Genomic DNA, 14890 nt, shown 5'->3' with positions numbered 1-14890 from the left:
GAAATTACTATCTTGTATCTGGCAATTAGTGATTGCTTTTGCTGCCTTCAAAATATACTGAACAATTGCAAGTGATGGTGCTTCATCTATAGATGGCCTTAGCAGTCAGGTTGGGTGGGAGTCTGATCAGTTTAGTTCCCTAAACAAGGTTCTAATATACTGAGTATTTGGATTAAGAAATTTACTCAGAATGCAGTAGTTCAAGACTGTTACCGTTTCTTAGAGTGGGAAGATGTCTTATTGTTAATTTACCCTGTTCACTGTTACAGCAGGGGTTAATTTGGCCCAATGTAACTCTAGACTGGCCAAATAGCACATTTTGGGTACATTGGCTTATGTTGGACATTTTTGGATTGCAAACAAACTGACAACTCTGCATAGCTGTAGGACTAGCCCAACAAGTTGAGGCTAGCAGCAGACATCTCAGTGGATTTCAGAGGCAGTGTGCTGGAAGGGGCGCACTCTATTCTTGTACCCCTGGCTGCCCACTTCTCCCTACCTCCCCTACAGGTGGGTTAGAGAACATTCATTCTTCCTCTCCTATTTTATTCCTCTACCTGTAGCGCTGGGTGCCTCACTTGTTGTTCTGCCTGATACATATCTAGATCAGGCAGAGCCAGTGGAGTGCTTGCTATCAGGCAGGGCTGTCTGGGGAAGTGTCTTTACTTGGTGGGTCTGACTCAGTGTTGGCTTGTACGTTTGCATGCTCTAGCTGTGCTAGATTGCTTAGGTTTCAGAGTGGCAGCCGTGTTAGTCTGTATCAGCAAAAAGAACGAGAAGTACTTGTGGCACCTTAGAGACTAACCAATTTATTTGAGCATAAGTCCCACTTATATTTGTAGTGGAGGTTCTCGGTTAGTAAAATTTTAGTGCATCAAGAGAATTGACACCTGTAACACCTTCACAGTCAGGCAGGTTCTTTTTTTAGAAATCTGCAGTGTTGCAGTTTCTTCTTGTAGACGTTAAGGCATGTTGCAATTTGGGGAGATAGAGCAGTTTGTTTTTAAGCCCTCAGCTGCTTTCTCCCTCTCATGCATTTTCCTGTCAGTTCTCAATTGGTAGCTGGAATGATTTAGTAGATTGTATAACTCAAGAAGCATTTTCAACAATACCTTAAAGCCAATAGGGTTTATATTCTTCTCTCTATGTGGCCATTACTCTTGTTAAGCTTAATCAAACTACTCACATCTGTTTCTTCACTAAGTGTTTGTAGAGTGAGAAATCCTACCCTTGTATAAATACCTCAAGAGAATAACTAGGCTCATCTCTGGTGTCTGAGCACCTGAGTGTATCGGTCGTAATTTGGCTTCAGACTTAATTTACCATGGGAATGGCAGCTAGATTAGATTTGGATCAGCAGTTTCAGATGTGGTGACTAGTGCACCTTTTTGATTAATAAGCAATTCAGGCTTTTTATAAAATGATAATCAAAATTGATGTGGGCATGTATGTTTCCTGGGAGGAGCTATAGGAGAAAAGGATTTTAAACCCTCTTTCCCTATCATGACTCCCAGTAAAGTTGCAAACAAAGTGTTCAGGCCTTAGATGATTGGCCAGAGGTAGTTGGAAAAGGTAGGGTTTGAGACTCCAAATAAAGTCCAAGGCCAGTGCCCTGGTAGGAAACCACCTTCCATCATTTGGGCCATTGGGCAGGAGTTTTTTCAACCCTAGTAAGTGCATGTTGTGGGGAGACCAGAGCCCACATTTGGCAGGATGTGCCTAACAATTTGCTTCCCAGGTAGAAAAATTCTCTGACATGCTCATTAAAAATAAATCTGGAAGAGAACCATATGCATAACCTTCAAAAGAGAAAAGCCAGCAAGTAGAGTAGCAGAATCAAGCAGATTGATACTGCCTTGTTAACTTCGTTACCCTGATAAGAAAACTAGGTCAGCTACATAGAGGAAGGCATTTTATTATCTACATACCTCTCTTGACTGGAGTCCTGGGTTTGATTCTTCTAGTAGGATTGCTGAGTAGTAGTTTTGCAGAGAGGATTGTGCACTCTGGCTGCCTAGTGTTTCACGATGGGCTCAGAGTTCTAGTCCTGAGCTCTGTTGTTGCAGAGGTGATGCATTCAGTCCCATGGAGTGTAGGTAGCACCTTCCTTTACTCTTGAGCAATGCCTCTGGCAGAAGCACAGAAGACCATTGGCTGGGTTGGGAAGGATATTGGTGTGTTTCTGGTGGGTGGACGAAGATATGGATGTGAGAAGGGATTTCCTCCTAAGGTTTCTTTCCTACACCATTTAAAGAAACAAAAACAAGACTGTAGTAGAGCTAACAAGTCTCCCACGTTGGAACAGATGGGAAATCTGGGTAAGGGCTTTCGTGTTCTTTTGTGGGTATTGGACATTTGCTGCAGGACTCCTTTTTTTCTTTCAAGTAGTTCTTTTTTGTTCAGAGTCATTAATCTGGAGGTCCTAAAGAGGTGGTTGAAGACAGTACCCCAATGGAGGGATATAGTTTCCTTATCCTGTTGGGCTTTGTCTAAATGAGCAAGCTTTATAACCATAGTTCATCAGTGGTGCAGCTCCACTGGTGGAAGCAGAAGTGGAAGTGGTAGCATAGACAGGGCTTGGGTGCTTTTACATTTGTCGAACCCAATGTTTGTGAGCATAGATGCAGTGTAACTGAATGTCTCTTAGATTTCATTGTGCGCGCAAGTGTTTGGGGTTTCATGAGTTGTTTTGCTCTCATTGCCTGGATCTTTGTTGTGGGGTTTATTGCTTTATTTATAATGCATCTCACTCCCCTCTTCCTTTATCTACTATTATATTTTTCATCATTAGCAGTCTTTTTATTCATTTCTTTGTCAAACTGAAAAATGTTACATTTCTGAATTTGTTACACTTCCTAGTTGGGATAAAATCAAATGTCCTGCTAATTTACGTGGCTTAGGTTCTCCTCACATAGCCGAATCTTGCCAGTGGGTGGTGGTGTTTTGGACAGCTGGAAATTTCACTGAGTTTATAGTCTGGCTTTTTGTCTTTAAAATGAACTGAAGTCAGGGGTAGGATCATCTTGTTCAGCCTAGACTTCACTTTACCAGGCAGATTATTTTTCAGTACACAAATAAGATGCATCCTAGGGCTGTGATGTGTGACAATGTGAAGCTTGGGTTAAATTTTTCTGAATGCCTGAAAATAAAGGTTTTGTCACTGCTGCAGTTGGTGTGAATAGTCCCTTGACATGGACAAGCCTTCTTAACACAAAATGACGAGATGCAACAGGAAGAATGGCCTTGTGTTTACAAGCACAAGACCTGGGACTCGGGATATTTGGCTTTTAGTCCTGCCTCTGCTATTGCCATCCATCCTGTGTGATCCTGGACAAGTCATTTAACCTCCCTGAGCCTCCATTGCCTCATCTGTAAAAAGAAACTAATAGGGTGAAGTGAGCCGTAAGTCATTAATGTTGTAAGACACTTTGTACTACTTCAGTCCCGTCTAGCAGAGGATCTCAAAGCATGAATCTTGGTATAGTGCTATACAAGTGTCATTTTTTAACATCTGTACATCATGCAATACAGCCTAGGAGTTCCTAGATCAAAACATTCCAATAGTCTATATTCTCAGTCTCTGATAGTGGCCGTTTTGCCAACCCTCAGCATTCAAAAATCATGAGTCAAGCACCAAGAAATTGTGTAATTAAAAAAAACATTTTGGGCTCTTCTTATTGGCTTCAGTGTTTGTTTTCAAGCTTTCCTCCACAAGTCCCGTGGGCTAAAAGCATTCTGCTTTTTAAAATGAAATCTGAGATTCTCACATATTCCCATGACTGCAGGAGCTGTGGCTTTAGGGAATCACAAGGCTTGATAAAATTGAGACTTGGCACCACTGCTTGAGTGGCCTTTGTGAGATGTTGCCGTGGAAAGTGGCGAATCCATCAGCCCCTTTATGATAAACTTAATTGTGCACAATCACACCATATGGGTGAAAGTCTTCTGACCTAGATGGTGATCAGCTCAGGCCTTGAAGCATGAGGATTGCAATCTCTTATAACTTCTAGCATTCCTAGTCTAACTGCAGATGCAGTTAACTTTTTCTAGAGTAAGCTGCTTGCTTTAATATCCTGTGGCAGTGAGCTCCCTGGATTTATTTTACTGGGTTCATTCAGTAGCAAGGGATTTCACTCTCTCCAGTGTCCCCTCTTTTCGCTAGGGTTCCATCAGTTATGCCAACCTCATGACTGCTTGTCAACCATAGACCTGCTTGTCTACCCCTCACATGAACATTTGTGCACTTTCTCCCATGCTGCCTGTTAGGCATCAGATGCCCTCCCAGAACTGATCTTGTGAGGCTGTTACCATCTCCAAATGCCTTCTCAAAGCCCTCTTCTGCTGGAATATCCCCAAGAAATCACCCAGGACTACATGGCTAGGCAGATTGGGAAGCAGTTGTAGAAAATCAATAATTCTTTGTAATTCAAAATATAAAAAGTGTGTGTGGGGGGGTGTGCGCACGCATGCAAACATGCACACACACAAGGTATTGCACACTTATGTGCACACAATGTTAAAAGAGCATTTTGGAGGTTTCAAAGTCAAGCATTCAAGCTAGGAAATGCTACAATTAAGGTTGCTTGTGCAACCTTTCCTAGGTTTTTAAAAAATGTGAATAGAAAAAACAAATTCCATCATGTGACATCATATCAACACCCACATGGTTCATCAACAGGGTTTGAACCACACAGATTTCTGCCAATGGAGTAACTGATAACTGTAGTAGGTTGTCATCCTCTGAGAGGACCAGCACTAAAAGAGGATGAGACGCACACTTTGCCAGTGAGTTTCACAGTTATTTGCTGACAGCAGTGGAATGGCGAGACTTGGGAATCTTGGGTTCCATTCCAGGCTCTGTACTCGAGTGGGCACAGCCTTTTTTACCTGTCCCCACTCCTCTCCACCTAACTTTACTCCTTCTGCTCTCTTCCTGCCAATCTCTCCTCATCCCAATTCTGTTTGTTTCCCACCCTGGCTCCTCATTCCAGTTCCATTCGTATCTAGCCAGTCTGTCTTCACTCCTTGGGTGTCTCTTCCCAGTCCCAATCTCCTTGCCCAGCCATTACTAGCTCCCCCTCTCGGCCCCAGCCTCTTTTCCTAGCTCGTTCCAGTTCTCTTCTAACCCCCCCACGGCTCCTTGTCTGGTTCCTCCCCCCTTTCCCCCCCAAATGGCCTCTGGTCAGCCCACTGCCCATGTACCCCATCTCCACTGACTCCCAGTCTCCCTTCCCAGGCTTTTTCATCGGTCCCAGCCTTCCACACACCTTCCCTGGCTCCTGGTCCCAGTCTCTTGCCCCTTGCACTGTGGCTCCTCATCAGATCTTCTCCCTCATCCTACTGGTTCCCAGTCCCATTTTCCCTCCACATCACCTCTCAGCCTGCCCCTCCCCTGCCCCCCGCCCCCCCGAAAAAAAACCAACCACCCATATTTTGTCTCAGCATATCAATTCTGCAGCATCCTCTATTGAAAGTCCAGGAGAAAGAGGCACTCTGATCTTACTGCCTGGGCCTGCCATTGCAGGGAAGTCCGGCTCAGCCCATTGTAGCCCCGGGCTGAAGCATGCTTAGTACAGATGGAATCTTCAGAGATTTTTATCTGCGGTCTAGTGAGTCTCTACTGAGCATGTGCAAACTACAGTTGTCCAAAGACTTATAACTTGGCCAAATTTGGGTGGATTTTCATGGGAATAACAAAAGACATATCCATGACACAAAGATCGCCCCACCCCTCTTGCCAGGTTTCATGTCCATGCTCTAAAGCATGGCGGGGGGGGAGAGGGTTTAACATGGATAAGACATATTTTTCCCTAGCCTCGTTCTTGGGTTGAAGTTGTCCAAACAAATTCAGCCTGAGGCAAACACCTAGGCTGGAAAAACTTCAGGCTTTATGGTTAAAATTTGGCAAAGTTGTAAACAACTGAAAACAGGGCCTTATAAGGGGCAGTATCAGGCAACCTGAGTAGTAAGCAGTGCTACCAGATTTGATTGTCTCACCACCTCCACTGTTCATCTGTTGCTCATTGCTAGATTGTAAGCTGTTTGGGTCAAAGACTGTGTCTAGCTCTCTGTGCAGTTTCCAGCACAACAGAGTTCCAGTCCTGAATTAAGCCTTTGTGGGGGGCTACCACGAAATGTTAGTTTCCTTATCTTGCTGGGAATCTTGCCTGGAAGGGAAAACACCCTCCTTTCATATCAAAGGTACCAACTTTTTATAAGGAGATTCTGCAAAGAAGCTCTTCCCGTAAGGTTGGCGTGTAAATTGTTTTTACTGAAAAGGGCCTCTGGCTGAATTAATGTTTTAAATCAGCCATTCCTTTAGAGTGTCTGGCCCTCCCAAAGGATCACATCCACGTGGGTTGAACAGGATCTAGCCATTCGCAGGGGGTTTTCCTGTAAGCTCTTCCCTAGCAGGATGTGTTTCCTCTCACATAAGCAGGCTGAAAACCCTCCAAGCCACACACTATATTTGTTGGACTTTTTAGAAGATAAGTCCTTGATAAACAGGAAGATGGGCAAATCCAGGGTAATTTTTGTGACTCTTCATGATGGAAGATCAGAAGGAAAAATTGAATGAATGGTACTGTGCAGACATGTGCAGTGTCAACTCTTAGAATCTTAGAAATGTAGGTCTGAGGCTGGAAGGAACCTTGAAAGATCCCTTAATTCAGCCCTGCCATGCTGAGGCAGGACCAAGTATTCCTAGGCCATCCCTGGCAGGTGTTCGTCTAACCTGGTCTTAAACATTCAGTTGACTTCTAAGGTCCACTTGGACACCGTTGCGAGGGGCCAGATTCTGTGCTTAGTACTCTGGGCCTGTACAATGGCTTCTGACATCAGTCAGGTTTGGATGGATGTAACCAAAGGTAGAGTTTGGCCACAAGTCTCTTAGCATTAGAAAGCTGAAGGGTGTTTATCCAGCTGCACCCCGGACAGCGTGAGTTGTAAGACCCTCTGCATTATAAAGCATTGCATGGGAGCTCCATGTATAGCTAGAGGTCTGTGAGCACTTCCATTGATACCCTCTTGGAAGGGTATATAAAGCTTCCATTTTAATTTTGCTGAGGGTTGTAACTCTAGCAATATTAAACCCCTTCCAAGTAGGCGTGGTGTCTTTAACCCTCCTAATTTGTACTTTGCTGAGACAAATATCCCATATTTAGCACACATGCCCTGATATCCTCTCCCCACTCCTCAGCAAAGATTTAAAATGAACAGTACTGTAATGAGTCGTCTCTGACGTTCTTGCTCTTAAGAGATGCTACAGTATTCTTACAGAAATAGCATTGGTAGGTAAAACTGCAATTAGCGAAGCGAGTGAACAAAGGACATTTCATGATGTGCTATCCTGCCTAAGTAATTCACCCAGGCTCCCTGGTCATTAACCTGAATTAGCCAGGTCCTACTATATTTTGCTTATTTGATAAAGGGCTGAATCCATCTTTTAAAATGGCGAATGGCTTCAGGTGCACATCAGGGTTTATCTAATAATCGCAGAGGTGAAAAACCTATCCACTTTGCCAGACAGTAACTTTTTTCCCTAAGGGTTGCCTTCTGTTCCTGCAGTCTGCCTCGTTTGACTCTGAAATAACCCCGTGAAGAGAACCAGTGGCAGTCAGACTTCAGCTGTCATTTTTTAGACGGTGGGGGAGGGGATCCTTTGCTGCACTTGACTATTGGGAAATTAATTAGGATACTAAACCCTCTTCAGGCTGGAACTGCAGGGAAAGAGAGCTCTTCATTGGCTTTCCAGGACCAAGCTAACCCTACTTATATTTTTTACCTGATTGCTTTCCTTGGTGCATTGAAGGTTCCATAGTCACTGCTCTTTATAACTAGAGCCTACACGTTTCTCCCCACCCACCCCCACCCCCAGAAAAGAACCAGATCAAAATGGCTGTGACCCAAAGCTGAGAATCACTCCTTTTGCTATGGAAATGAAGGCTTAGTGAGCCTGTTTCAGCCTGGGCTCATTGTGTAGAGAGGTTCCCGTTGAGAACAGGGCATTCGGGGTTGAGGGAAAGGGTGGCAAAGGTGTGCTTCTTGAGCAAAAAGATCTGAAATGAGTGAAGTGTGTGCTAACTCCTAAAACCCTTCCTCAAATGACTAAAATGAGGGAAATTCATACTGGGGAGAAGGGAATTTTCCAGCAGTTGGTCGGGGAGGAATAGTAGACTTAAAGGCATCAGATTTTTGAGCTGGAGAACTTGACTTTTTTTTTTTTTTTTTTGGTGGGGTCTCATTGTGGACCAGGTGAAATTTTTGTACAAGCTGTACACCGTAAACCTGACATTTTACTATCCTGTCCGTTTTCAGTATTAAAGATGACAAATTGCAAAATTCCTGTCTATGGTGTGCTGAGATTGGGTAATTTGGGGTTACTTGCAGGAACACAGTTTTAAGTATTGGCTTTACCTTTTCTAAAACATAAGATTTTTAATGTGTTGACCCACCATGGAGTGGGAAGAATGCTAAACAATGAACAGTGTTGCAAAGTCTTCCTGAAAATTTATACAAAGTCTGCCCTGCTCTCCTGTCTTACCTGGATGACTAATATTATATTTGCTCATCAGAAAAAAATACTCACCCCAGGTAAATGAGCAAGTAGAACGTTGCTGCAGAGCATTGTACCTGTGTGGTGTGTTATCAGGTGAGAAATAGTTGAGCTGGGCGTGCACACTTCCCGTTGTGTCTAGTTATTGCAACAGATGGTGTTTTTTGAGAGTAACCCTTTATCTTCTCGCCATCAACGGGTTTGGGTAATTCCTAAGTGCAATACTTGTATGTCCTGGCAAGATGTGAAGTGACTGTCTGTAGAGAGAAGGAAGGTTCATCAAAATTAAAGCAGACGGTTGTAAAAATCTGGGAAGCACAGCTGCACACTGCAGTATTGCTGACCCCAAGCATTTCAAAATCATGAGATTGGCTTAAAAATGATACTTATAAAAATAAATCAGGGGAGTTTTATAGTTACCTTCTGGTTTCTGAGTCACTAGACTTCATGTTTTAAGGCTTTTCTATGCAATCATGAGGGTTAGAAAGACTGGGGGCGGGAGCAATTGGAAAGCTGAAATCCTGTAATCACAGGACTCCAGGAGCTGAGGCTTAAAAACACATTGAGAGACTTGCAATAAAATTGTGAGAATTCACAATACTTGTATCATATCTTTCATATAAATTGTATATCAGAATGTTTTACAGCAAGTCATTGTCAGTTTAAGTGTTGAATAATAGCAAAGGGAAAAAAGAAATGAAGATACTGAGCGCTCGTGTTTGGAGAAGAAGCTTTTGGGGGCAGGAATACTCTTGTTGAACATTTTACCTATTGTGAGTTATTGTCCATTTTTAAGGTGCAACATAAATAAGCCAGAGTAAAAGCAGGTGTCTTAAGTGTGTATCTCTCCAAGTCGCTGGGATTGTGCAAATAACTGCTGATCTGGTTGACCACATGGCCTCCTAAAGGTAACTTTTTGTACTGAAACTCCCTTTGTTTGTACAGCTCCTAACACAGTGGAGTTCTGGGCCATGACTAAGGCTCTACCACAGTACCAGGTAGGGGTCTTTTTAGAAGTGCTATTGATTAAATCTTTTAGATCTGATCATGTGATTTACTAGTTGGGTGAGATACTGAATTTTTGCATGAAGCATCTTAACTGAGACCCAGACAGCTTACTCGTGCAATCCTTGGCCCTTCTTGGGGGCATTCATTCCAGCAGCTGTAAATGCTTGTGACCCTTGTGGTTTTGTCCTCACGTTGTCTGGCATAGACAGGCTAAGTGACTTGCTTGAGATCACACAGTGAGTCAGTGGCAAAACTGGGACAGGAACCAGGGTCTCCTGACTCAGTCACCTGTTCTGTACACTCCCTGTTTGGGGCCATTTAAAATTCCCATGCCACTTCTCAGGCAGTAGGCTTGCCTTCCTGTTGTCTTGGCAGAATCCCGCCTTGAATTATTACATACAGGTCTATTTAGAGTATCCCCCCTGCCAGTTCAACTTGGGATAGCTTGCTCTTCCCTTCCTCTCTGAAAAAACTGCAGCATTGTTGGCAGAGTAGCTGTGGTATTTCATCCCACAGATGAGTGTATTTCAGTGATAGGTGATGGAATATCTGCCTAGTTTGTTTCTAATGTGCTCTGGACTCCTGCTGGATGAAAACTATTCTCTATGCTACACTTCAACTGTTCCATTGACACTGCTGCACAGATCGTAACATTATCTGTCATGGCGCTGCGATGGCTTACGTATGTGAAAAATTGTTCATGTTTGTGGGTTACTTGGGTTTTTCATTCTGATTGTGCAGCTTCTATGTCAGAGGTGTGTGGAGCGTGAGATAAGGCCCTTTTACTACTCATACGGCATATTTTAACAAATGTTTGGATATTGGTTGATTAATTTTCAGTTATTTATTTGTAAATATTGAGGAGGCATAATCCCATCTAATAAAACCAATCCTTACTTTTTCTGTAGTGCTTCTTTTCTCTAATCTCAAATTCACCAGTTGTCCACGAAATTTTATTTTTAAAATGACAGCTGCTTTTCTTTTAAGCTACAGGCGTTCGTAATAAAGTGCTAACTGTGGCACTTCTGTAGTTTAAAAACCAGCTAATTTATTTTGGGAAATTTAATGAACCCCTGATGAAAACCGCCTTACCCCCTCCTGTACACGCGTAGGTGAGACCATGTGTGCTGTCTGAAACAATCATTTAGGTTTCCTGGCTGAATTGGAGAGACCTTGAAAATAGGCGAGACTATCCATGATCTCGTGGTTTGGGTTATGTTATCTGATAGAGAAGAGACTCTAGGAAGCTGAGCTGTAAATATGCCTGCGAAAGGCTAATTATTTTGGGCAATTGCATTATGTTCTTGATAGACTGCTATATACTGAATAGCTGCTTGATGCTAGTACAACAAAAATAATGCTAAAAAAAAAAAAAAAGTCTGGACTGGACAGCTCAAGAGACTTGGAATAATATATAGAGCTTTTTGCCTCTAGGTCGCTGGTTTGAACTCAGTTAAGGTCATCAGTGGCTGCAAGTCATTACCATCCGACAGCTGTTTGGCCTGTGTGAAAGCAGTTGGTGGCCTCTGTCCTATTCCTAGATAGACAGAGATCCACATTGCAGAAATCGCCACAGTACTTGGGACATATATTATTGGTCTCTGAAAGGAAACCCATGAGTGCCTGGGCGAGGAGGCTGAGCTCTGCCTTATTCCAGCAATGTGTAGCACTTTAGTAGAAGCTTCTGCTCACTGCTTTGGCTTTGCCGCGTGGGGTGTGTCTCTGAACTAGTGGCTTCCTTCTCCAGTGCTGTCAGTCCAGCAGATTTAACCAGTGCTGCCATTTCACTTTCCATTTATGGTCTGCATAATCTGTAGATTTTTAGATTTGGGGCAAATCTGCTGTGCAGATGTCCTGCTCCAGAGTCCTGGTGCTCAGTGTTTGACGTTGTCACCACAGGCGTGGGGATTTTGCAGGAAAGAGACCAATTGCAGAGAATTTCTCATATTTATGTGGAAACTTGAGGTACTTCACTGAGTAATTGAGTTTTTCTATTAAGAGTGATATAAATTTTCTTTTAATTGTGCGATGACTTGGCCAATTCTGGTGAGAGCTTTACACCAGATGTACAGACCATTAACTTTTTAGCTCCCAGACTTTTTACAGATAAGCAGTTCTTAAGCCTGTCTTGCAGTGTACTTGCGTGCAGAGTTCTGGAAGTTAAAATGGGATGTGTGTTTTGAGTAACCTTTCATAATTTTTGCTTTCAGGCAGACTATGCACACATAAGCACACCCACTGTGGTGTGCAAAAGCATTTCATCAGTTTATCACTTCACTGCAGGAATAATCAGAACCAATATTTTCTTAACAAGTAGCTTTGTGAACTGGAGCAGCATTTTCCCAGTCCTGGTGTGTAACCATGGACCTATGGAGAGGCAAACTTAGAGCAGGATTCTGATTTCTGTTGCTCAGAGATTGGGCATTGCAGAAGTCATTTTCACATCTCTAAAGGCAAGAAGGTACGTGGAGGTTCCTCACTTACCTGTGAACTGATAAATTGCGGAGGAGAAAATCTCCTACAATGGGAGGACTCCTTTGATCCCTTCTGAAACTTACCGAAAAACATCAATCTGGAAGTTGGAAATGCTAATGGAAAATATACTGCCACTCACTCCCCTTGAGACCCACTGTTCCTATGAAGTGTTACCCCCGTGTGGTCTATGCAGAGGCAGGGGGCTGGAATTTTCCATGCCAGTCAACTTCCCTCTATTCTAACTCAAGACAATTAGTATCTTAGACAGAGGGGGAGCAAAGCAAACAAGCTAACAAAGTTAATTCAAGTCATTAGCTTGCTTCCCTTCTTCCTGCTTAAGAAACACACTTAGTTTCAGTACAATTTTTGAGTTAGCTAGCTTACTTCCTACTAACTTGTGAAACCATTTCTGTTTGAGAGTTTGTGTTTTATCTACATTTCCTAGAAAGTAAATAAATTAATCAAAAACAAAATACATTTCTCATCCCGTGCCCCTAGACCATTCTTAAATTTGTAGAAACTTACCTGAGAAACCCATTGAGTTGGGTGCTTTTTTACTGGAATAAAAAGAATATAAACACAATAGGGAAAATGCCATTCTTTGTGGAAAATTAGTCTTACCATTGTTGTAAAATACAATGTTGGTTAAATGCAATTCTGTTATGCTTGGTACAAGTCCATGTAATTCTGACATCTTATTAAAAAATAGAACTTTCTTTTTAAAACCAGTTGTTACTAGCACTGTTTGAACTGTAGTGGCCAGGATCTGAAACTGGGCATCTGTATGAGTAGGAGTAATGAATGAAAGCTGCTGCGTCTCTTGCAATACCGGGTACTTGGCTGACTCTTTGAGTTCACTAGCGTACGTAGGCAGGTGGGTTCTAGAAAAACCGACCAGACAACGTGCACTTAACTGGCCAAGTTTTTCTGAAACTCCTGTTCTCTTTCTCCGCAGACACAATGAGGCGAGTGGTACGACAGAGCAAATTTCGGCATGTGTTTGGGCAAGCAGTGAAAAATGACCAGTGTTATGACGACATCCGGGTTTCCCGTGTTACCTGGGATAGTTCCTTTTGTGTAGTAAACCCCAAATTTGTTGCAATAATCATAGAAGCTAGTGGTGGTGGAGCGTTCCTGGTGCTGCCCTTGCACAAGGTAGGTGCTTTTGAAAGTTTCTCGTTATTGCCTCCATAGAGTGAAGCTATCACCTCAACTTTATTTATGAACCAGACTGAGCCTGGGAAGTCTTACTTCAGAGCTGTTTTTTGGAATGACAAATGCCAGTTTCTGATGCCATTAGATGGAATCTTGCATGCCTCAGTAATCATTCCAATGCTTCCTTTAAATGAAACACAGTAAATAAAAATGGTTTGCTTGACTAATTTGGACCAGCTCTGTATGAAAAAAGTGCATGATTAGAATGATGTGCTACCACACAGAAATTGTTTGCTATAGTGATGGTCCATCCTTTTACTGTCAGGATTTTAGCTTTCCAAGATACCCAGGTTTCAGAGTAGCAGCCGTGTTAGTCTGTATCCGCAAAAAGAACAGGAGTACTTGTGGCACCTTAGAAACTAACCAATTTATTTGAGCATAAGCTTTCGTGGGCTACAGCCCACTTCTTCGGATACATAGAATGGAATACACACACACACACACACACACACACACACACACACACACACACACACACACACACACACACACCATGAAAAGATGGGAGTTGATACCCAGGTATCTCATAGGTCTCAGTGCATTAATTACTTTCTGCATTTGACTAGCATCACCTAGGTGGCAAAATAAAGAATGAAAACTGAAAAAAGAGGTTACTGATTCTTAAAAACCCTGTTGCCTCTGGTATTTCTGTAACCTCATAAATATAGGCATTCACTTTACAAAACCTGTTGTCCCAAAGGCAAATACAGAATGCTGGATAACTGCTTAGATGGAAGGACATGGGGAGAGACTGTTGGAAGAGATCAGTGCTGGAAGGCTTCATGACCGTCTTTGCAACTGTGGCATAAAACATATAAAGCAGTAGGGTGGTGTCTCATAGATATAGCTAATGAAAATAAGGGTATGTCTATACATAAAGCGCTGCAGTGGCGCAGCTGTGCTGCTGCAGCGCATCTGGTGAAGACACTCTATGCCGACAGGAGAGAGCTCTCCCGTTGGCATAAAAAGCACCTCTGCGAGCGGCAGAAGCAGCTCTCCTGCCAACATAGCACTGTGCACACGAGCACTTCTTCATGTCACTTATGCCGCTCAGGGGGTGGAATATTCACATCCGTGAGCGACATAGGCTGTAGTGTAGACATAGCCTTAGTCCTTACACACCATCACCCCAAGGTATCTCTGCAGTGGGTCACAAAATACCTTGGTTTTCTGTGCTGGAAAGAAGTATTCAAAGCTCCCCTTTTGATGATTGACTTTTATCAGTCAGTTGGTAAGTCTTTCATAATTTCAGTTACAAATCCTTTAAATGAGCTTATCAGCTTGATCACTTCATGTGCTCTCTGTTTAAAAAAACACCACCTAAACCCTTGAATACATCGCCATTGACTCTTGTTTCAGAGCACTAGTTTCTCTTCAGAAGAGGACTGTCATTTTGGAAGAGGGCTAAGATTATGACATAACAAGAGAATATATTTGTCCAGGATGATTGGGGGGAAACAGAAAAAAGAATAGCCCAGTCTGCAAAAGTGTGTATGTGGGATCTCTCTCCAAAACTGTAACTCTGGCTTCATGGAAACATTAGTTAGGAGCATCAGCATGGCCTTATCAGCTCAGACCAGTGATCCATCTAGTCAAGTATCACATCTGACACTTAACTGAACCTGATGTATTCCTCTG

The 14890-nt window shown here is 42.9% G+C and overlaps 1 protein-coding gene across 3 annotated transcripts in view; it reads left to right on the top strand.

The window, feature by feature from the left end:
- Nucleotides 1-14890, top strand: part of CORO1C (coronin 1C) — a 71509-nt gene that overhangs the window by 19062 nt on the left and 37557 nt on the right. For all 3 annotated transcript variants that reach the window (XM_054006179.1, XM_054006178.1, XM_054006180.1), the window contains exon 2: nucleotides 12993-13192. In XM_054006179.1, coding sequence (XP_053862154.1) covers nucleotides 12998-13192 — 195 coding nt within the window. In that variant the 5' untranslated portion in view covers nucleotides 12993-12997. The remainder of the gene's footprint in view (nucleotides 1-12992; nucleotides 13193-14890) is intronic.

This window comes from Malaclemys terrapin, chromosome 16 (genome assembly GCF_027887155.1).
Source record: "Malaclemys terrapin pileata isolate rMalTer1 chromosome 16, rMalTer1.hap1, whole genome shotgun sequence".
In the NCBI taxonomy this organism is placed as follows: Eukaryota; Metazoa; Chordata; order Testudines; family Emydidae; genus Malaclemys; species Malaclemys terrapin.
This window is presented reverse-complemented; position numbering and strand designations above follow the sequence as displayed.